Source organism: Melanerpes formicivorus, unplaced genomic scaffold (assembly GCF_026170545.1).
Source record: "Melanerpes formicivorus ecotype bairdi unplaced genomic scaffold, bMelFor1.0.p_v2 SCAF_30, whole genome shotgun sequence".
NCBI classification, from domain to species: Eukaryota; Metazoa; Chordata; class Aves; order Piciformes; family Picidae; genus Melanerpes; species Melanerpes formicivorus.
The window spans coordinates 7,123,860-7,145,775 of record NW_027142382.1 but is presented as its reverse complement, the minus strand read 5'-3'; the positions used below and the strand labels follow the sequence as shown (position 1 = coordinate 7,145,775).

Below are 21,916 nucleotides of genomic sequence, written 5' to 3'. Positions count from 1 at the left end.
TTAGTTGTTTAGGTGGGTTGGATTGGTTGATGGGTTGGACGCGATGATCTTGAAGGTCTCTTCCAACCTGGTCTAGTCTAGTCTAGTCCTATTCTATTCTACTCTACTCTACTCTACTCGACTCTACTCTACTCTACTCTACTATTTAATTACCTAATACTTTGTAAGATACTTTCATCTTTAGGGATTTAGAGGCCACTGTCTCAGTGCTGTAATAGAGACAGACAGGTAGAGGTGCTGCTTTGGCTTTCCTTTCTTTACTTTTAGCCCAGCTGGTGTATGTGGTTACATTAAGGGAAGTATGAGATGCAGTTTATTTTCAGTTGTGGTTTTATCTCCAGTGTGATATCAGTGAGCAGAATGGGTAGCAAAGCAAACTTGTCCCCTTACTTTGCCATTCTGCATAGACTTAGTTCTTCTGTGTATTTCTTACAACCTTTTTTCCTGAGCTGTTAAGAACCTAGTGTTTCAAATTCACTTGGAATAGAATGCTCAGTCAGTGTTAAATCTTGCATGGGTAGAAATGAGTGTAGCGTGGATTTTTTGCTCTAACTTTCGTGTATGTAACACAAAACAGATAGAAGTCTGTCCTTGAATTAATATTTGCCTTTTAAAGCAGCTGTGTGCCTTTTCTTGTGTTGTTCTGAGATTTAATTGATCTGTCCTGGTACCCATTTGAAATGTGTCTTCCTGCAGCTCTGTCCCTGTCACTAGGCAAATCCCTAGGAAAATAAATCCCTTTTTCACATTTAGGTGTTTTTTTTGAGATTCTTTTAGGTTAGTAAAATAAACCATTGTGCCAGACCTGCAGGTAACTTTTTTCCTTACTATTTTACAGGACACCTGTTCCTTCAGACATTCTGGCAGACTGTGAACCGCGAATGGAATGGGATAGACAATCTGCGTCTCGATAAGTTCTATATGGTAATGCTAACTCCCTTTTAGGTATTTTTTGCAAGAAAACCTGCTGGTGTGCTGGAAGGCAGCTTCGTCTGCACTTGCATTTATGTATATTGAAAGAGAAGACAAGTGACAGTGTTCTTGATGTACTGCAAGAGATCCTTGTTTTAAAGGCCCTTAGTTACTACCTCAGATCTAAAAGCTTACAGTCTGTATCATGCTGCAAGTGCTTTTTATTTGCCTTCCTTTATAACACAGTGATGTTTCTCATTGATTTCCATGTGGAATACAAATACTATCTCAGGGGATGCTGCATCAACATCAGTTATTTAGATTAGATGCTTTAAAGACTTTTTTATGACTCTCTATAAAGTAGTTGTCACAAGAACCCCAACTTTCCCCCGCTAAAGAAAATCCACTGTGGTACATTGAACTACCAGAGTTCTTTCTATAGGAAAACTATATTAAATAGTAAAATCAGTGAGAGAAGACTCTTAAAAGACCTGCCTTTGTAAAGAACAAAATCACATTTATCATCTTCTTTGAAAGAAGTTAATTGCAGGCACAGTCACTGCAGGGTTTTGCTTCTCAAGGTTAGCAAAACCAGGTGTTTCAGTAAATGAAGTGCTTTGAGCCAGTTTAGTGTAGCTATTTTACATATGTCTGTCTCATTTCAAGTTTCAAGTAAATAAAATTATTATTGTTACCTGACACATGTTCTTGTCTCCAGAAATCAGGACATTGGAGCAACAGAAAGCTGTACAGTAGAAATGTCATGGATTTTTCTGTGTTCAGGATATGAAAACAGTTTATTGTCTTTTGAGCTTCACAGCATTCTGTTGCTTGACATAAAAGACAAGTCTGTCCAAATGATCATAAGAGAAAGCTTCCCACCTTGTGCTACAAAGAGGTTTACTAAGAAGTCCATTCACATTACAGCCACAGTGATTCCTTTATCTGTTCTCGTGAGCAACACACGTAACGAAGTTTGTCCTTTGCAGCTAATGCGTATGGTTTTGAGGCAGTCCTTTGAAGTGCTGAAGAGAAGTGAGTGGGATGAAAGGTAAGCAGATTTCTGAGCAGAGTGGTATCGTAGAGAGGTTGCCCAATTTACTTTGATAAAAGATGTTTTCATTTAATAGATCCTTTTTCTCCTTAGAGAGTGCTGTCACATAGTCTTAACACTAAGGCTTACTTTTTTCCAGGTCACTTAACACATTGCTCTTCTCCAGATCACTTAGGATATGTAATTTAGAAACAAAGCTAAGTTAACACTGCAATTGATTAACTCTCACATTTTTTCACCTAGGCCATTTAGTGCATGTTTCACAGAGAAAGTAATTGATGTGTAGTTTATGCAAAGCCTGAACATAGCAACTTGTGTGGTATTCCAAGCAGTTGTGTAATCTGAGGACTCCAGATTTTTCATGGAGTTTGCTAGATCTGACTGATGAAGCTAGGAGAATTACGAATGGAATGGAGAGATTAGACAGGGAACTTGTATCACAGAAAATACAGAAAAGGAATTTGGTTTTGTTGGTTTTGGCTTTTGGTTGACCTGCTTTTCTGATTGGCTATGACTTACTTTAACTTTTATTTTACTGAGTTTAATCATGGTGACTTGATTTTTGTTAAGACAGAACTCTTTAACTGCAAACTGGCTGTGCATCAGTGGTTTTGTTTGTGTGTCTCCCATACTTGATTATGAAGTGGCAAGTAATTGCAGTCACCTTCTCTGTCTAGAACTCTTGTGCCGCTGCTAAGCTTGGTCTATGTTGAAGCTTATTAAGAGCTTTGAGTCTTTTTGTGCTTGATAACCTCTGTTATCAAAAGAAAAAAGTACCAATTGCTGCTTAGGTGCAGCCATTACAGTGTGTCTCTGAGCCATATGTTTGTTAGTACTACAGAAGTTAATAACTGAACAGAGCCACAGTTCTGCTTGTGCATAGCTCAGTCACTTCTGGCTTGAGCTCTTGGGATGATGTTTTCTGTCTGCTTAGTTTAGCCTTCAGTCTCTTTTTCAGTGTAGTTATTCTGATCTGAGGGACAGTGGAGAACGTGCTTTATTGAAGGCAAAGTCTGCATGGTTGAAATGAGTTTGAGAAGGATCAGTGCTAAATTTCATCCTTGGGTGTGCGCCAGAATGAAAATTGTTTCATAAAATAGAAGGGTGTGAGGCGTTGCCAGTCAAAGATGGATGAATGTGATGCTACGTCTTTGGACTGCCCTGCTCAAATTGCAAAAGCCCTCCTCTTACCCATCAATCATGTGACACAGTAAACTTCAGTCCAGATTAACTTGTGAGTTTTAAAACAGTGATTTTCATTGCAGCAAGCTGCATTGAGTGGATTGTCTGATGCTACAAAATCATGCAGACTATAAGGAGTTCTGACTGTGGGTGGGCTTCTTTAGAAGCTTGCTGAAAATTGGTCACTGGATTTATTTCTTACAAGTATTGTATAGCCACCTTAAAGAACTGGTAGAACTATGAATGACTGGAGTTTGTTTTCAAAGCAAAGAGAACATGAGTGATTAGATATGAATATCTTGCCCTTCTTTTACCTCTTTTCTTTTTATTTCAGACTAATTGAACCACTCCTGCAGCTACTAATGAAAGAAATTATGGACCCAGACAGCAATGCTCCCACTGGCATAAAGTTTCATTTCATTGATATCTATCTGAATGAACTGGCTAAAGTTGGTGCAAAGGAGGTTAGAAAAGATGTTGAATTTTCTTCCCAGTTAATGTTAGCATGCAGCATTTTAGGACAAATTTACTTTTTAGCTCATGTATAACAGCTTTAACATAGCAATATTGAATAAGCATGAATAAGGTGACTTACTGCAATTTATGCTTTTACTTTTGTTCACCCCTTAGTGTGAAACAGTGAAAATACAGTAGTTTTTCTCAAGTTCCTGACTAATGGCTCCAAACTAAGGCTGGGAATAGTGAGTGGAAAATTAGACCATCCTCATTTGTTGAACAGGAAAGACTTAACATCTTTTCTCTTCTGTGAGCATGTTTGCCAGTCAGTCTTTCCTTTTGCAAAAACTGACCTAAGACCTGCTCATGGTTGATTGTGTAACATCTAAATGGAGGAAGCAATGGAGCTTTCAAAGTTCAGTAGTACTTGCTTACTGCCAGCTTCAAACTTTTGCATTGAGCAATTTTTCCCCTACATCCAGTTGTTTATTTTGCTGATGATACCTGTCCTTCTCTGCTGTATATCGCTGGTTTGGTTGCCCTCAATTTTAGTAGATGTTACAGTGATGCAGAGTGTTGCAGCAACTGGAAGGCTGTTACTGCAGCTGTCGCTGCTGACCTTCTTCCACAGCGTCTGTCTCTGGTTACTCCACTAGGGCGAGCTGCTCGCCGCCCAGATGTCCTTTCCAGCTTTCTGCTCATTCACCTCCTCTTGTTTCTGCCATCTGATACGTCGCCTTGCAATGGACAAAGCTGTTAGCGATTTTCCATTTGTATCCTTTGCAGTCAGTACCGAAAGCAATTCTGCCTGCAGCTTTTATGGTGCTGTGTCGTGGAGCGTCAAAGGAATGTCTGTCTGTGCAAGAGAAGTGCCTGCACATGAATCCCAAAATAATTTCTGCTCCTCCACAGTCACACAACTGCAGCTAAGCCACTCAAAGGAATCATGGGGAATTAATCCCCTACGCTGTTTGATGTCACAGCTGATGCTCATAAACTGAATTTAGGAAAGGGTTTTTATCTTTAGTACTGCTGTAGCTGACAGTGTTCTGGTCCAAGCAGTCCAGTTAAGAGGAACCTGGATTTTGCTCACGTCTGCTACAGACATTCTTGGTGAAAGTGCACAAATTATTTAGCTGCTCTCTGCCTCGTGTTTCCTTGTCTAAAATAAGAAGTTTTGTTATATTTCTGTGCTCAGTATACTAAAGTCTGCAAAGCACTCAGCATTTTTGTAATGCTCTCAGAGACTATCTGAAAATTAGTGGTAGCAATGGTAACAAGCAGTCACTGGATACTACTGTGAGTTACAATTAGATAGTATGCTGAAAAGCTTTGTCTGACCTTCTTAAAGAAGGTCCTCCTACACCAGATATTCAAGAACTTTGAGTGTATACCTACAATATTTACTGTACTCACTATGTTTTATCTTTCTATTCCTGCAGCTCACAGCAGACCAGAATCTCAAGTTCATTGAACCTTTCTGCAAAATTGCTGCCAAGTCAAAAGAGTAAGTTTAATGGAAGGATAAATATTCTATAAGAACTGAGAAATTTTGCATATGACACTGCAAATGGTAATAAATGGATTGAAGAAGAGTCATAGTGTAACTTCAGAATGTAGAGAAAGCAGGATATTTTACTAATGATGTGCACAGTCATTTACCAAACTCATCATAGATTTATAAGAACCATATCAACCTGTGTTGGTTGGTTTTGTCTGGTTATTTTTTTCAAACATGCATGCTGAACTGGTTAGCCAGTTTGTTGTTGCAGTGTAATGTAGAACAGCATGTAAACAGTGAAATTTAAGAAGGAAATATTGGTAGGATGCTGTTTGGATTAAAGGGCTTCATTTTAGGAAGCGACAGGTTCACGTCCCTCAGCTGGAGAGCTAGACGTTCCTCTGCTTTCTCTTACTCCTTTTCCCTGTGTCCCTCAAATTTCCGTTGTTTTTTAATGTGAAGGAGGAGGGTATGTATGCTTCTGCCTTTCAACTCCTCTCTGCTCTCTTGAAATGCAGTCGATGTATGCTGCATGCCATAGCCACTGGTATCTTTGAGGTCATTGTGGATCAGTCTCCCTACGCCATTGAGGACCTAATGAAAGAACTAGGTAGCAACAGTGATGAGGAGGATGACTCTGGAGAAGACAAGGAAGAAAATGAAGAGGTGCTTAAAACCAAAGGTGAGGGGGAAATTCTAAGTAGCCTTGCTGGAATTCAAAAATCTCTTTCTTAAAACTATGTTTCTGCTCTGAACCAGTGAAACACACATTCAAGATGGTGTAAGGGTAACTGTATTTTCCTGTCTTCCTTTCAGATGTGCTCTAAGGGTTTCCAAAAGAAAAGTCACAAATATCAGTGGTCTTTGTACAACCAGGCAGCATCAGTTTTCTGCAGTGGTGCTACATAATAACCCACTCTGGCTTTTAGCTCTTGGATGTCCATAATGTTTGTGAAGATGAGGCTTTGGGAGTTTTAAATCAAAATAAAAATTAATTAAATTAAATAAAAATAGAAATCTGAGCGGGAGAGTTTTCAGTTCAGATATATTCTGGTACAGAGGCATTTCTTTAAAAGGAGCCACATGACACTTCAGTTATGTATTGCATAGTGGTTGCATAAAGTAATTAAATCAGTCCAGGTCCACAAGATGACATGGTGAAAAACACACCTGATCTTCTGTCTACCAGGGCAGGGTGTGCTATCTTGGTTTTTACCAACTAAACATTAACCTGCAGTCTGGGGTTTTTTTTTCTATAATAGCAGACCGAGGTTTGTCAAGAAAATCAGCACAGAACTGTGAAAAAACAGAGGATGTTTGTGAAAATGATGATGATGACAACGATGGTCTTGGGACTGTCCTTCAGGTTTGTGGCTTGTTTGCTCTGTTATTGATACTCTCTCTTAGTAGTCTTTTTTTCCCCCATTCCTTTCCAGAGGTACAGAAGTAAAAGGTGTTAATTGGATAAACATGTTACAAAATACTAATTTTCTGCTTTATTGTAAGGTGGTATTTATGTAGTGTGTACTCTAGGAGTAGTTTATAAGGAAATATATCTATATGTAAAGTCTGATTTTTTTTCTTCCTCTGTCCCACACATTCTATTTTCTGGTCCTCCCTTCCTGTTTCAAGAGTTCAAAAATGTATGGTAAAAGCCAAGTCACTCTGGGTGGTGAAGCAATCAGCCTAAAGTTCACTGGCAGTAAAAGTAATGGAAGATGGGATACATAGGTGAGGGGGTAACATGTTGCAATATGGAGTTGGTTTAAACCCAGTTCCAGTACAATACAGTGACAGATCCACCCATCAACCATGCAGACAACTGTAGACATGCAGACAACCATGTAGACAACTTGCATGCATCTGTGGCTCTTAAGCAAGAACTAGGATGTGACACACTTTGAATCTGATGTTTAGCTAAATATTTGTGGGAGATTTGAAGTTGGTTGGCTTCTGTCTGGAGTGAAAAGGATAGGAACCTTTGAGAAAGTGACCCTGAGTTCAGTTGTTCTGTTAATGAAGCAACCATCTGTAATACTCAGTATGTATGTGTAAAGGGGGTGTAAATTTCAACAAAGAAGTACTTGAAGTTTAAAGGAAGAGACTGATTAAGGGGTGTGTACGCTGCTCGCAGCGTTGATGCAAGTTGCACTGGGTTATCTTTCATGAATAAGCTCACTAAGAAAAGCTATATCCTGCTTTCCTCCAACAGTTTGATTATAAGGCTGTTGCTGACAAACTCTTTGAATTGGCAAGCAAGAAAAACACACCTTCCCATAACAGAAAGCGTCTGTACAAGCTGGTCAAAAAGTGAGTTCTACTGAAATACACCTTGCCCTCAATTTTTCTTTTGCTTTCTCCCCACCCTTGCTTGCCCTGGATAACATGCATAAGGTGCCCGATGCCTGTTCCTTGTTGGTGCTAGTGAGCTGCAGCTAGCTGAGGTGCATCTGCACTAGACTGATTTGTACTGCAGGAGGTGGTATGTCATGTGAGTTACAGGTATAGGAGAATGTTAAATTATTGTTTTCTCCATTCTTCCATTTATTTGGTTTGAGGTTTTGAATTTCTGAGGCAGATCTCTTCTGGAATGAGCTCTTCGTAACTTCCTGTGCAAAATCTGTTGTTCTTATTTTGACAAAACCTTAAATACAGTGACACTATACTGCCAGTGTTAGTATTGATACTGAAACACTAATTCTGTTCTGGTTTTCCTTTTCTCCCTTTCCTCCCCACCTCCAGGTTCCAAGACTTATCAGAAGGTAAGAAGTGAGCAGCATACAGAGACAGGAGATTCTTTCCATTAAAGAATACATAATGTTCCTGTACAATGTGTATCAATAATACTGTGCTGGGGAGGTGTTGGGGTTTTTAAATCTTGTTAAGACGCATCACATGGTTTTGGTCAGATGACCAAATCTCCTTCAAACTTTGAGCAACCTTGTACTTTGTCCTTAAATGCAAGATAATTATGTAAGCAGGGATCAATCATGTGATTTTCTTTTAGGTTGAGTGGGGAATGAGGAGTTGATTTTCTTTCTGTGGGAGTTATGCTGTATGTGAACATAACTGTTCATAGAAATAGAACTATTAGTTTTCAGATACTTTTTCCTTCCTATTCAACAGGAATCTTTCCCCAAGATATTCTTGAAGATGTTTCTACAGATGAGGATGAGGATGAATTCAGCAGGAGAAGGCGAAAGAAAAAAGGTGTCAAGCCCTGGGAGAAAAACAAATTGGAGGAAGTAAAAGGTAAGGCAAGATCGGCCTTTGGAATGTAGGCAGTTTACAGTCCCTTGTGTAAGTTGGCAAAGCATTAGCTACAGGCAGTTCTGAAGCAGGCAAACGTGTTGTTCAGGATGTGCTGGTTTCTATCGTGTTGCGATGAAGTATAGGTGATCCTTCTGTGGCAGGGGGTTGGACTAGGTGATCTTTTGAGGTCCCTTCCAGCCCCTAACATTCTGTGAGTCTGTGAAGGTGAAATATGAAATTAAGGTCTCTTTGGAAGTGGTGGGAATTTTGTTACCCGTTTTGAAGCAAGCATCACCTCTAAATTCAATCAAAAGCAAACTGGAAGCGGCTGTTTGCACTGCTCCAGTGAGCAGTCCCATTTACTGTAGGGAAACAGAAGCATGTCAGTCTTCTTAAAATGGGATGACTGCCAGAATGTAGGAATTTGGGGGTGCTTCTGGGAAAGTGAAGAGAGTTACTGAGTACCACATGTAAGTATCTCTAGCGTCACAGCTTATATTGACATAACACAAGCCAAAACATACTCAAAAATATCTCACCAAACTACTGTTTGTGACTGAAGACGAGGAGAAGGCTGAGGTCCTGAACGCCTTCTTTGCCTCAATGTTTAACAGCAAGGCAGGAGTTCAGGAGGAGTGGCCTCCGGAGCTGGGCGATGGGGTCAGGGAGCAGTGCAGTGCCCTGGTAATCAATGAGGAATTAGTTCAGGACCTGCTGAGCCACTTGGACACTCAGAAGTCCATGGGAGCAGATGGGATCCATCCTAGGGTGCTGAGAGAGCTGGCAGATGAGCTGGCCAAGCCGCTCTCCATCATTTTCCTCCAGTCCTGGCTCACTGGAGAGGTCCCAGGTGACTGGAAACTGGCCAGTGTGGTCCCCATCCACAAGAAGGGTCGGATGGAGGAACCTGGAAACTCCAGGCCAGTCAGCCTGACCTCAGTGCCAGGGAAAGTGATGGAGCAGATTATCCTGGCGGCAATAACTGCGCACCTGAAGGATGGCCAAGGGCTCAGGTCCAGCCAGCATGGATTTAGGAAGGGCAGGTCCTGCCTCTCCAACCTGATCTCCTTCTATGATCAGGTGACTGCCTGGTGGATGTGGGGAGGCCTGTGGATGTGGTCTACCTGGACTTCAGCAAGGCCTTTGACACTATCCCCCACAGCAAACTGCTGGCTAAGCTGTCAGCTCGTGGCTTGGACAGCAGCACTCTGAGCTGGGTTAGGAACTGGCTGGAGGCTGAGCCCAGAGAGTGGTGGTGAATGGTGCCACAGCCAGCTGGCAGCCAGGCACCAGTGGCGTCCCCCAGGGATCAGTGCTGGGCCTTATCCTCTTTAACATCTTCATTGATCTGGATGAGGGGATCGAGTCAGTCATCACCAAGTTTGCAGATGACACCAAGTTAGGAGCAGATGTTAGTCAGTTAGAGGGTGGAAGGGCTCTGCAGAGGGACCTTGACTGACTGGACAGGTGGGCGGAGACCAATGGGATGGCATTCAAGTCCGAGTGCCAGGTGCTGCACTTTGGCCACAGCAACCCCATGCAGAGCTACAGGCTGGGGTCAGAGTGGCTGAGAGCTGCCAAACAGAGAGGGACCTGGAGGTGCTGACTGACAGCCCCCTAAAAATGAGGCAGCAGTGTGCCCAGGTGGCCAAGAGGGCCAATGGCATCCTGGCCTGCATTAGGAACAGTGTGGCCAGCAGGAGCAGGGAAGTCATTGTGCCCCTGTACTTTGCACTGGTTAGGCTGCACCTTGAGTCCTGTGTCCAGTTCTGGGCCCCTCAGTTTAAGAAGGACATCGAGACACTTGAACGTGTCCAGAGAAGGGCAACAAGGCTGGGGAGAGGCCTTGAGCACAAGCCCTATGAGGAGAGGCTGAGGGAGCTGGGATTGTTTAGCCTGGAGAAGAGGAGGCTCAGGGGTGACCTCATTGCCCTCTACAACTACCTGAAAGGTGGTTGTAGCTAGGAAGGGGTTTGTCTCTTCTGCCAGGCAACCAGCATCAGAACAAGGGCACACCGTCTCAAGTTGTGCCAGGGGAGGTTTAGGCTGGAGGTGAGGAGAAAGTTCCTCACTGAGAGAGGCATTGGTCATTGGAATGTGCTGCCCAGGGAGGTGGTGGAGTCCCCATCCCTGGAGGTGTTCAAGAGGGGATTGGACGTGGCACTTGGTGCCATGGTCTAGTCATGAGGTCTGTGGTGACAGGTTGGACTCGATGATCCTTGAGGTCTCTTCCAACCCCTGAGTTGCCTTTCTGATGGACTTAACAGGTGGATGATAACAACATGTTCTAGTGATATTGCTCTGCAAAACAGGGTTACCACAGGGAATGGTTTAGTTGTTAGCTGTGACAAAGCAAAATCAGTACAATATTAATTAGACCAGGCATCAGAAGAGTGCAGCATCCTAACCAGCTGTGATAGTAAAACGTGTGCTTACTGCTAGCAGCAAAATGGTATGCCTAGTTGAAAAGGAAAAAAAAGCCACATAAGCTAGAGAAAAAGAAGTAGAATGGAGTTGTAAAGCCCTGTGAGTTTCATGTCTGTGTTACATGGTATTCTTTTTACTGTGGCTTTAGAGGATGAGCAAGAGATGTCAAGTGAGAAGAAGGCATCAGTTACCCAGAAGAAAAGGAAAAAAAGGAAGAAGAAGGACAGCCCAAGTGCTGATTCTGGAACAGCTGATGGAAATTCTGAGAAGGGAACAGCTGAAACATCTGGGTCTAATGATTTTAGCCTTGGAAAGGTGCCAGAAAATAACAAGGAAAGGAAGAAAAAGAAATTGCTAGTAAATGAGGCAAATAAGACCACAAATGTAGGAAGTGACACCAGAGAAAATCACAGAATCTCTGTGCAGCAGAGCCAGACTGACGCAGAAGAGAGTAGAAAGAGTCGGCTGAAGAAAATGAACACCAAAGTGCAAAACCTTCCTGTAAAAGCAGCACGTCAGAATGGACCAACTAATGCCAGCAAGGCAGAGGATGTCAGCCCATCCCTCACACCAGTAGCTACTAAGGTTGTGAAAAAGAGAGAGAAAGCAGGGGCTGTCCTGGTGAATGGGGATAACCTTTTGCAGCAAACCACCGTGAAATCCAGCAAGGAAGGCTTGCTGGGGACCCTGTCAGGAGATGCAAACACTGAGTCTGTGCCCTCCAGAAAGGCAAAATTGAAGACAAGTCTTGTTGGCTTGGAAGGGATGAAGGTCTCCAGCCAGAAAGCAGCAGCCTTGAGAAATAAGAGAAAAGTAAAAGATGCACTAAACTCTGTTGAAGCCAATGGAGTTCTGGAGACTGCATGCAAGAAAAGCAGGAAGGGGGTACGTATGTCTCATTCCTTCCTCTGCCTTCATGAACTTCCAGGCTCATTTTCAAATTTGGTATTAGCTTTCTTAGTGTGGGCCTTCATGGGCAGGCTGCATGCTGATGCCATCATGCATTGTCACCAAAAAGAACTCAATTCCCCAGAAATCCACACCAACCAACACAGTCTGTGTCCTCCTGTGCCATGGGACTGAGGGACTTGGGGTTGCTTAGCCTGGAGAAGAGGAGACTCAGGGGTAACCTTATTGCTCTCTACAACTACCTGAAGGGAGGTTGTAGACAGGTGGATGTTGGTCTCTTCTCCCAGGCAACCAGCACCAGAACAAGAGGGCACAGTCTCAGGCTGTGCCAGGGGAGGTTTAGGCTGGAGGTGAGGAGGAAGTTCTATACAGAGAGAGTGATTGCCCATTGGAATGGGCTGCCCGGGGGGGTGGTGGAGTCACCATCACTGGAGGTGTTCAGGAGGAGACTTGATGGGGTGCTTGGTGCCATGGTTTAGTTGGTTGGGTGGTGTTGGATGATAGGTTGGACATGATGATCTTGAGGGTCTCTTCCAACCTGGTCTGGTTCGGTTCGGTTCGGTTCGGTTCGGTTCTATTCTATTCTATTCTATTCTATTGCTTGTGCCAGCTGTTCAGCTGAAGGAACTCAGCTAGATGAAACTGGGATGAATATGAAGTTGTCTTATTTTTTTTGTCCTTCTCTAGATTACTCTTTTGCATTGGGTCTCATGCAGCATGTTCACAAAGGACATATTTTGGCCAAAGGATGAGAGTGGGAAGGTGGAACATCCCTTTTTCAACAGCTTAGACTAGTATACTTAGATTACTACTTAGGTTTGTATATTCTTCTGAAATTGCCCACATCAATTCAAAAAGTGGCTTGTTTTGATAGTTCACTTCTACATCTTAAACAAATTGTTAGTGCAGTGTGAGGAAAGAGTGAGCAGAGAATATGGCACTGTGATTAATCAGTGGCTCTATGATTACCTTTATGAGTGATCCAGTGTCTTGAAAAGACAATACTGAAGTTTTTCACCAGGGAGGTCTAACTGCAGTCTTTAAAAATTTGTCATACTGTTTCAAAACAACCTAGTGGTTTTTTTCCCTCCACCTCCCACCTCTGTTTTCTTCTTGGATTGATTTTTCTCTGCAATTTGAGAGTCGAGAAGCATTTTACACTCTGTATTTTTAGTAGCATTGCGACGAGAGATACTGCAAAGGTTCTTCACTCTTCTGCCACTGAAATTCTTCTAACTGCTCATGTCCTGTGTGTATTCCTGGAAGTCTTGCTGACAGTCTTGCTTTGGTGGAAAGAAAATTCATAAAGCATAAATGAGATTCAGAAGACAAAAAACCTGCTGCATCTTCCTGTGACTACAACCTGCATGTTATTAGCCCATCAGCTCACCTCTGACTTTAAATCTGTATCATTAGTTAAGCAGAGCACCTTCCTGGATGAACTTGAACTAACCACTTAGTCCTTCAAGGGAGAAAAAATACATTTTGAAATATTGTTTAAATGATATTAGAAGAACTTTGGTGAAGGGCCACAAAGATGATCCAAGGGGTGAGACATCTCTGCTGTGAGAATAGGCCGAGGGAGCTGGGGTAGTTCAGCCTGGAAAGGAGAAGACTTCAGGGGGAACCTTATAGCTGCCTTCCAATATCCAAAGGCATCCTACAGGAAAACTGGAGAGGGACTTTTCATAAAGGTGTCTAGTGATAGGACAAGAGGGAATGGTTTTCAGCTGAAGGAGAGTAGGTTTAGACTGGATCTGAGGAAGATAGTCTTCATTACAAGGGTGGTGAGACCTTAGAATAGGCTGTCCAGGGAGGCTGTGGATGCCTCCTCCCTGAGTGTATTCAAGGCCAAGCTGGATGAGGCCTTGAGCAGCCAAGTCAAGAGGCATCTCTGCTCATGGTGGAGAGGCTGAAGGAGATGATCTCTGAGGTCCCTTCCAACCTAACCCATTCTGTAATTCTATTTTCTCTTTATTGATGATAAAGTACTGAGACAAAGAACTAAAACATTTCTCTCCCCAATATGCAAACTGCATTTTTTTCACTGCAGAGTTTTCAAAGTAGGAAGCATTGGCTTTGTCTCCTGTTCCCTAAATATTCTATGTTGCATATCTTGTCTGTCTTTCTCTATGAAACTTTACTTTCTAAGAAAGCATGAATATGCCACCCCATCTCTGTAGAACTTTGCTGCAATTGGCCAACAGGTTCAAAGACCTGCAATAAATTCAAGATGAATCTATCAAGCTGAAAGCTTCATGGAAATTGGTTGTTGGCACAAATTAGTATAACTGCTGAGGGAAAGGCAGCAGCATGACCCCAGCACTTGTCTGTCAACTGGCTACCCAGTAACTACAAGGCTAGCATGCTACTCTTCTCATGTGTAACTCCAAGTAAACTACAGCATTTTCTGTTTCTTGACCAGTTCAGGTAGCTGTGTGTGCATGTGTGTGTTGAGTAGGAGCAGGGGGACACAGGCAAGGAGAGAAATTTGAGAGTTGAGTCAGTAGGAGAATGAGAGTAATCATATAAGAAAGACAGAGCAGGGTAAAGTTCCACTGCACAAATGTGAAGGAAGTTAGCTTTTGCTAACTGTGTTTTCATTGCTTGATGTATGTTTTTTTTCCTGATTTTAGTTATGCAATACTGGTCTTGTGCCCAGAAATCATGCTTTCAGAGGCAACAAATACCTCCAGAGAGTTAGCTCCATATATAAAGAGGAAGGAGGAGAAGGCAAAAAAAAACCCCAGACAAGTTCAGTATTATTTCACAGTTGTCTCCAGAACTCAGCTAAAAGACTTAATGCTTTTTCAATTTAATTGAAGCAGAAGTGATTTCCAAATTGAAAGAGGTCATATCCCCTGGATATATTCTAGAGCATGGCTGCAAACTGCTTTTTGGCTGTCACATCTGCAGGTTGATGTGAAGCATGGCTGAACTTCCCCTCAACAGTAGTCCACAGATATCTGGAGCCCATAGACAATAGATTGGATAGCATTGGAGTAGTCCACTTCATTAGTGGCAGTGCCAGTACAGGTCCTAAGAATTGCCCTGTGCTGGAGAGAATTGTTTTTAATGGCAATCCTCAGGATGAATCTGAGGCAGCAAACTTGTAGCAATACGCAGCAGCTGGACTCAGAGTGTGGGCAGACTTCATATTCCACTCTTTTTTCTCCATAGTATCCATTTTGGCCTAAAGCTAGGTTTGTTCATTAGTTGCATATCTTATGCATCCAGAGGTACCACAGAAGAGATTTTGTTTAAGGGCAAGAAAGAAAAAACAAACCACCAAAATCCAGCACTTGTGTGGAGCAGAGCTGGGTCAGTTGTAAGGCAGCCTCACACCCGTGAGGAAAGTGTCTTCATTTGCACTCCTGGATGTGCCAGACAAGTATTACAAGTTCTTCCTTCTTTACTTTGCAGTGACCTTCCTATTTCTCTGCAGAGCTTGCCTTAAATGCCTGTTTCCAGTCATGCTAACTGCAAAATTAACTCCTGAGGGTTCACCATGATGATTAGTTTATTTGAGTACCCACAAGCTCTCTCTCTCAGCTGTGGCAATATTTACAGAGGGCATGTCTGCTAAGCTCTGATGGCTGCACTAGGTGTAGGTAACTACAGTACTTTTGTATTGAGAGCATTTTGTTTCCTTTTCCTCCCTTGTAGGAGAGCAGTGTTGCTCTATCATTGAAGAAGAAGAAAGCCAAGCCAGGAAATGATTTTGTAAAATTTGAAAAATCAACTTTACCAAAGCCACTATTCTTCAGGAAAGCCAGAAGTACCATCTCCTCCACCAGGCCATCCATGCAGGTAATGCCACCTCACAGAGGGCAGCTGACTCTGGGCACAGGGCTCTTCACAAGCTACCTGCCCCAGCACAGGCTGTGACCTCAGTCATGCTGTCTTTTCTCCTCTGCATCAGTTTCCTGCCACAGACAGATAAAACTGGAATTGCTGTTGCTATAGAGTCACACATGACTCCAGAGTTTCAAGGAATGAGTTGTAAGCATCTTTAAAATCTCCTCTTACTTCCCCCTTGCTTTCAAAAATGCCTTCTTGTTACAAGGACACCATTGTGAACCCGCTCATGTCACGAGAAAACAAAAGCATAAACAGTCTTTCAGGCTTGCTAAGGGACTTGGAGCCTCTGTTTCTTCATATTTGTGGAGGCTGGCAGTAGTACAGGCCTCCAGCATACTCCTTTCTAAACATTTTTAACATAGAACATCTTTTCAAACCCACTTTGCACTTTTGAGGCCTGAATGCAGCGGGGTCAATAATACACAAATATCTTCTTGTCTGTTGTTAAGTAGTGATGTTAGGGAGAGTATGTGATTTCTTTACAAATGGAACATGATTGCTTTTGGCTAAAAGCAGTGCTGTCCTAGCAGGGTGTGCCAAAGGACTGGGGAGGTTCTAAACTGGAGGGACATAAGCTGCTCTGCCTCAGTTTTGAGGGGATGCATATAAAAGAACTTGTAGCACTGCCTCAGAAATCTTGATTTATTTCATGTCTTTTTTGTGTTTTACAGCTGAACAAGCTGCAGTCATCCAGCTCCAAAAAAGTCACCTTTGGCTTGAATAAAAACATGACTGCTGGTGAGTCTAATGCACCCATGTGTCTTCACACTCTCTCATGTAGCCAGGGAAGGGGAAATCTGTATGCACTCGTCCACACCTACACTCTTCACCTCTCTAGAACAGGATGATTTCAATCCTTTGTTATCTCAGTATTTGCATGTATTTTATAAATGATCCTCAAGTTCCTGTCCAGGGGAGATGGCAAAATTTAGGACATGAGGTTGCAGATGGAAACTTACATATAGAAAACAGTGCAGCGGGTGACAGAATTCCCTTCCTGAGCCGCCTGCTTTGCAGAGCTCCTCTTAGGGAAATGTGCAGTTCACAATCTTCATTGCTCACTTCTCTTTCCCAGCAGAAAGGTGATGATATGCTGCTGACCTCAGGCTGTATAACAGCAAAGGTTCATTTTTTTTCTTGGTTACTTCTGATTTCTTTTTGGTAGTAAGTGGATAAAAGTGAGTTCCCTCCTGCATCACTTGTGTAAGCAGGCAGTTTTTTCCCTGGTAAATAAATGTCTTGCTACACAGCACAGACATGTATTCCATGTATTCATTTAACATCTTCTAACTGATGTGCTGTAGGCCAAGTTCAAACAGAGAATGGTGGAGTTTGATGTGTTTATGTTAATGTAACACAGCTGTCTTAAGAGAACAAAAATGCTTACTTACCAGCAGAAAGGGGAACCAGGAATCTAGAGCAGTGGTGGTTAACAGTCGTAATAGAGCCACTTCTTGTCCATCACCAGCTATTAAACAAAAGCTTCTCAGGGTAGCTAGAAGAATTGTTTCTGAGAGTCTTTGGTGGTCTGTGAAACCATGGGGAATGGTTCACATCCTCTCTGTGGATTGCAGCAGGACCCATTCTCTCAAAGGGTCTCAGCTAAGAGATGTTCTTCACCACCACCTCTACATTTTTTCCCAATGACTTAGGCTTCTGATCTTTAATGGCAAACTTAAGGGTCCAACACAGACTTCCAGGGTTGGACAATTCCACAGTTGATGGGCACAACCAATTACTCCATGAAGCAGTACTTCTTTTAACTTATTTGCTTGCTTTCCACAGAATTTAAAACGACTGACAAAAGTATATTAGTGAGCCCAGAAGGACCCTCCCGTGTGGCTTTCAATCCTGAACAGAAACCCCGTCACGGGGTGCTGAAGTCACCCAGATGTACCCCAACAGGAGAGCCTCAGATGAAGAAACGACTCACCGTATCAGCTAAGAAGAGAGCAACTGCTGTGGGCTTGTTCTAAAACAACAGATTGTGGCCTACTTTTGTACAGGACATTTTGCTAACCTAGAATGTTCTCTGGAGGTATTTTAAACTTCCTTATTTTTTTAAGTTAATATGAATTGTATATACAAAATTCTGGTTGTGACCTGGGACAACGCTATCCTGACACCACTTCAGCTGTATTTTGCCATGCTTGTCTTACCTATTTACAGAAAAGAAACAAAACTCAGTCTCTACTCAGGTTTGGCGTACACTAGTCTGGTCTTTCCTCATGTCATTCCCAAAAGACTTTGTTCATTGACTTAAGGAATGTTCTGGGATTGATTGTTCTGGTGATTTTATTGGGGGTTTTTGAGCCAGTTTAAGAGAACTTCATGCTATTAAACTGTCTTTCACTGGCCAGGGTTTCAGATGGAAGAAGACAATGTATATTTTAAACCTGCTTGTTGATGTGTTTTATGGTTTGACACCGTCCTGTTTCCGGCATTACCCTTGGTGTCCTCTTAGTTCTTCTTCTGGAAATAGCAATTACCTCATGTCTCTCTCTAATGACCACTGGCCTTTGGGTAGCTTTACAGATAGTACACAAGCTTTCTCTGGGATAAGAAATGCCTCACTGTTCAAGTGGTCGCTGTTGCAAATAAACCTTCACAGCTTGGTGGCCTGCTTAGCTGAGAACAGTCACCACATGATTTTCAGTAACACAAGTGCCAAAGCTGGCTTACGCCTCTGATGTAAGCTGGCTGCTTCTCTCTGCTCTAACTGAAGTAATGCTCTCGCACAGGAGAACTCTCTGATATTCCCATGGATTCCCCTTCACCCCCACTGCTGTCTTTCCTGGAGGTCTGACAAGACTCCTAATTTTCTTCTTTAGCAGCTGGTGTCACCACATTGTACTGGAACTCAGATCTTGTTTGGTGAATGAACCTCTGATTGTCCTGAAGTGAGCTAGATCCGTGTAGTGCATCTTCGGTTAGGACGCACATCTCTCTGTAAAAGCTTTGGTGCCTCTCAACAGGGTAAAACTTTACAGCCCAGACAGCTTGGGTTTGATTTTGATGTAAAAGCAGCAGAATTCTTTCTGCAGCATTTCCTGGTGTTAAGTTTTTATTTGCATATGTTATTGCTACTGTGCATGGGTTTTGTTTTTTGTTCACTGCTTTGGTAAAGAATGAAGTGTACTCCTATGAGAGACCATTAATGTGTTCTGAGGGGGAACTATGAGGAAGGGAGAGCAGATGAAAATAAAACCCTTTTTGATATGGTTGGAAGATCAGAAATCCTTTGGAAGTTTTGCTTATGTGAATGGGGTAAAGGCTTTGCAGCAGTTCTCTATGTTAGAGCTAAGCTTCAAAGCATAACCAAAACAAAACTACTGTCGAAGCTTCCCACCAGTGACTTCTGTGATCCTGTAAGAGAAAGGGTTCATTTCCTTGGTTGGTGATAAATGCTAAACATTTGGCCACTTCAGCCAGCAAAGTTAAATTTAGTGACACAACCTATTTGCATGCTTCATTATTACTTTCTACCAGTCTTTGATGCTGACTGTCCTCTGCTACATCGTTCCCTGTAAGCAACTGGATTGAAGCTGCTCTTTCACAGCTCATCTCTAATTTCCTCAACATACTTTTGCACGTTTTAGATTGCTGGTTGGTCACAGTTTGCTCAGTTCTAATCCGTGCCAGTTCTTGCACTAAGTTTGTGACAGTCTATAGTTTGTAGTACTGCCAGAAAGTAATATTGCTCTTTTCTCATTTAGTTTGGTTTTGGTTTACCTTGTATTGGTTTGACTGATCAGTAAAGAAACCTGGAGAATACATCTGATAAAAATTATTAACGCTTGTTGTTTGAGCAGTTGTTGTTCATTTATCTATTAAAAAAGTAATCTCACTGTATATTAGCACAATGCATTTTTTGGACAAGGTGATGGTAAGTAGGGTTTAACAAAGACCATTCAATATGTTGTATTCTTTATCTTGTACTGTAGGTGAAAAGTCTCTTGTGGAGTATGCATTAAAGCATTTGTATGTGCATGGTTGTTAAGGCATTAGGATGAAGATGCCATGTTCCTCCAAGCATTAGAGATGCAAACAATCAGTAGGTAGGTCTGCTGTGAACAGAAATATCCAGCATCAGGACACGTTGGGGTTTGGGTTGGGTTGAGTTTTAAAACCTATAACTTATTATGGAAATGTATTTAAGTGGGTGTCTGGATCTCTTTCAGTTGGTTTTGTGGATCCGTTGAACCTGTTGCTTGTCCAAGCATTTTGTTGTCCACAGCGCTAAATGGAGAGGGCAGAAATGGCAGTCAAGTTTTATCTGATAGTTTAGTGATGTGGTTGCTTGTTGGGATTCATGCATAATCCATCTGTGCCATGAAACTGGTGGAATGTTTTGTAAATACATGTCTGTAGCGTGCATAGTCTTCGGTTGTGTCTGGAATTTCAGTCAGGACAACTTTGCAAACAAAAGCTAAGCGCTGGCCATGCAGCTGAACTGGCAGTGCTAGTTTAAATTGAATACCTTGCCCAAAATATTTGGACAGTGGCAATTCCAATAATTGAAGACAAAACAGAGAAGGTAACATCTGGGATTACCACTGGGATGGTACTATAAGAAGAGATGACCTATCAGTAGGAAAACAGCAGAGAAAAAATGGTCTGATCCATTTGATGTTGCTTCATAGATTTTTTTCCATCATATTATTCCAACTCTAGAGCTGCCAGTCATGTTCTGAGTCAAAGTAAGTTAATATGGCATACCTTTGAAAGGACAATATTTCATAACAACTGTCCCTACATTTTCTTTTTGAATCTGATAAACTTTGTACTTCTCAAATTCTAATAGTTCATAATCCTTTATAGCTTCATAGAATTGTTAGGGTTGGAAGGGACCTCAAGGATCAGCCAATTCCAACCCCTCTGCCATGGGCAGGGACACCTCACACTGCAGCAGATTGCTCACAGCCACATCCAGCCTGGCCTTAAAAACCTCCAGGGATGGACTTTCTACCACCTGCCTGGGCAACCTGTTTCAGTGTCTCACCACCCTCATGGGGAAGATCTTCTTCCAATCATCCAATCTGAATCTACCCAAAAAGCACAATATTAATTCAGCAAGGAAAAAAGTGGAAATTATATTTGAATTGTAGGGCATCCAACATCCTTTACAGTTTATCAAAGCTACATGACTTGGAAAGCATGAAATACCTTTCCTGTTATTTATTTCCTGTGCTTAGACTTCATTACAGGCAGAAGAGAAACAATCCGTGTCTCATTCTATGTACCTGTGCAGCAGCATTCTTCATACAAATGCAGTGTCTTAAGTATTGCATCTTTTAGTCTAGTCCAATAAACCATCTGTTTTTTGTGGACATTGTATTTTGGGTTAAGGTATACGTTTGCAGGGTGGGAAATGGGACAGTAGCATCTGGGGGCAGGCACTTGAACATACAAAGGTGTTCTTGTATGTGTGCACATGCTCTCTCTCTTATTTTTGTTATATTAAGTAAGCAAAAATGATGCAGTGAGCAGGGCTGTGATGAGAAACACCTGTTCATACACCTTGAGCTTGTAATTGGGCCATAGAGGAGACACCAACAGCTGAAAGATTGCTCAGGAGAAACAAGCAGATTTCACACTGTCATTCCTTGAAAATGAAAACTGGTATCTGAAGGGATAATGGGGCAAGGTGTGTACTTCAAAGGTATGGCTGCAGATGTCGAAGTAGGTAAGAGATGGTCACACTGAAAGGTACTTAGTTGTAGTAGCAGCAGCAAGCCATATGGAGTTAGGTACTTGGAGAGTCCTGCACAGAGCACTGCATCTCCGCCTGGGGTGCTGACAGGCCCTGCAACTGTGCAGGATCAACAAAAATGGCAGAGAATTCTCAGAAATGCAAAAAACTTTATTCAAACTAAAAAGAAGTGACCTATCCACAGCTGGGGCACTGCTAACATCAAAATGCAAATCCTCAGGTAAAACACATTTCCTTCAGAGCTAAGTCCTGTAAAAGCCACATTTTGTTAGTATGTTTTAAATAACTGACATATTTTGGTTTCTGCTTGGTGGTACCTGTTGAGGGCCACAGTGAAAGCATGCTCAAGTGCTGCACGTGCTTTTCTTCTACCAGCAGGCAGAGATGCACGTTTGTAGTTCAGCTGTGAGGCCAAGTACCTGTCCTAGGTTAACACAGCCTGTTCTCACAATCTCCCCACCCCTGGCAGAGATGAGAAGATAAAGAGCCCAGGAGGCAGAGATGGTAGTTTTGATAAGGACAATTTACTACTCTATTGCAGGGATATCAGATTGCACAAAAGAAAACAAAATACCAAAGTATGCAGCAGGGGAACCAACAGACCTCAAACCTGCAGCAACCACAAAACAATGAAAAGGCAAGGGGCACA

At 42.3% G+C, this 21,916-nt stretch overlaps 1 protein-coding gene across 2 annotated transcripts in view; it reads left to right on the top strand.

Moving 5' to 3' along the window:
- RRP1B (ribosomal RNA processing 1B) overlaps positions 1-20,891 on the top strand; it is a 28,390-nt gene extending 7,499 nt beyond the window's left edge. The window contains exons 4-16 of one of the 2 annotated variants that reach the window (XM_068155168.1): positions 839-924; positions 1,902-1,963; positions 3,483-3,612; positions 5,047-5,111; positions 5,624-5,787; positions 6,371-6,471; positions 7,318-7,415; positions 7,848-7,867; positions 8,232-8,357; positions 10,933-11,669; positions 15,360-15,503; positions 16,226-16,292; positions 17,340-20,891. In XM_068155168.1, the coding sequence (XP_068011269.1) occupies positions 839-924; positions 1,902-1,963; positions 3,483-3,612; positions 5,047-5,111; positions 5,624-5,787; positions 6,371-6,471; positions 7,318-7,415; positions 7,848-7,867; positions 8,232-8,357; positions 10,933-11,669; positions 15,360-15,503; positions 16,226-16,292; positions 17,340-17,530 (1,991 nt within the window). In that variant the 3' untranslated portion in view covers positions 17,531-20,891. Of the gene's footprint in view, positions 1-838; positions 925-1,901; positions 1,964-3,482; positions 3,613-5,046; positions 5,112-5,623; positions 5,788-6,367; positions 6,472-7,317; positions 7,416-7,847; positions 7,868-8,231; positions 8,358-10,932; positions 11,670-15,359; positions 15,504-16,225; positions 16,293-17,339 lie in introns of both variants that reach the window. The other variant, XM_068155169.1, reaches the window with a different exon arrangement.
- Positions 20,892-21,916: the final 1,025 nt, after the last annotated feature.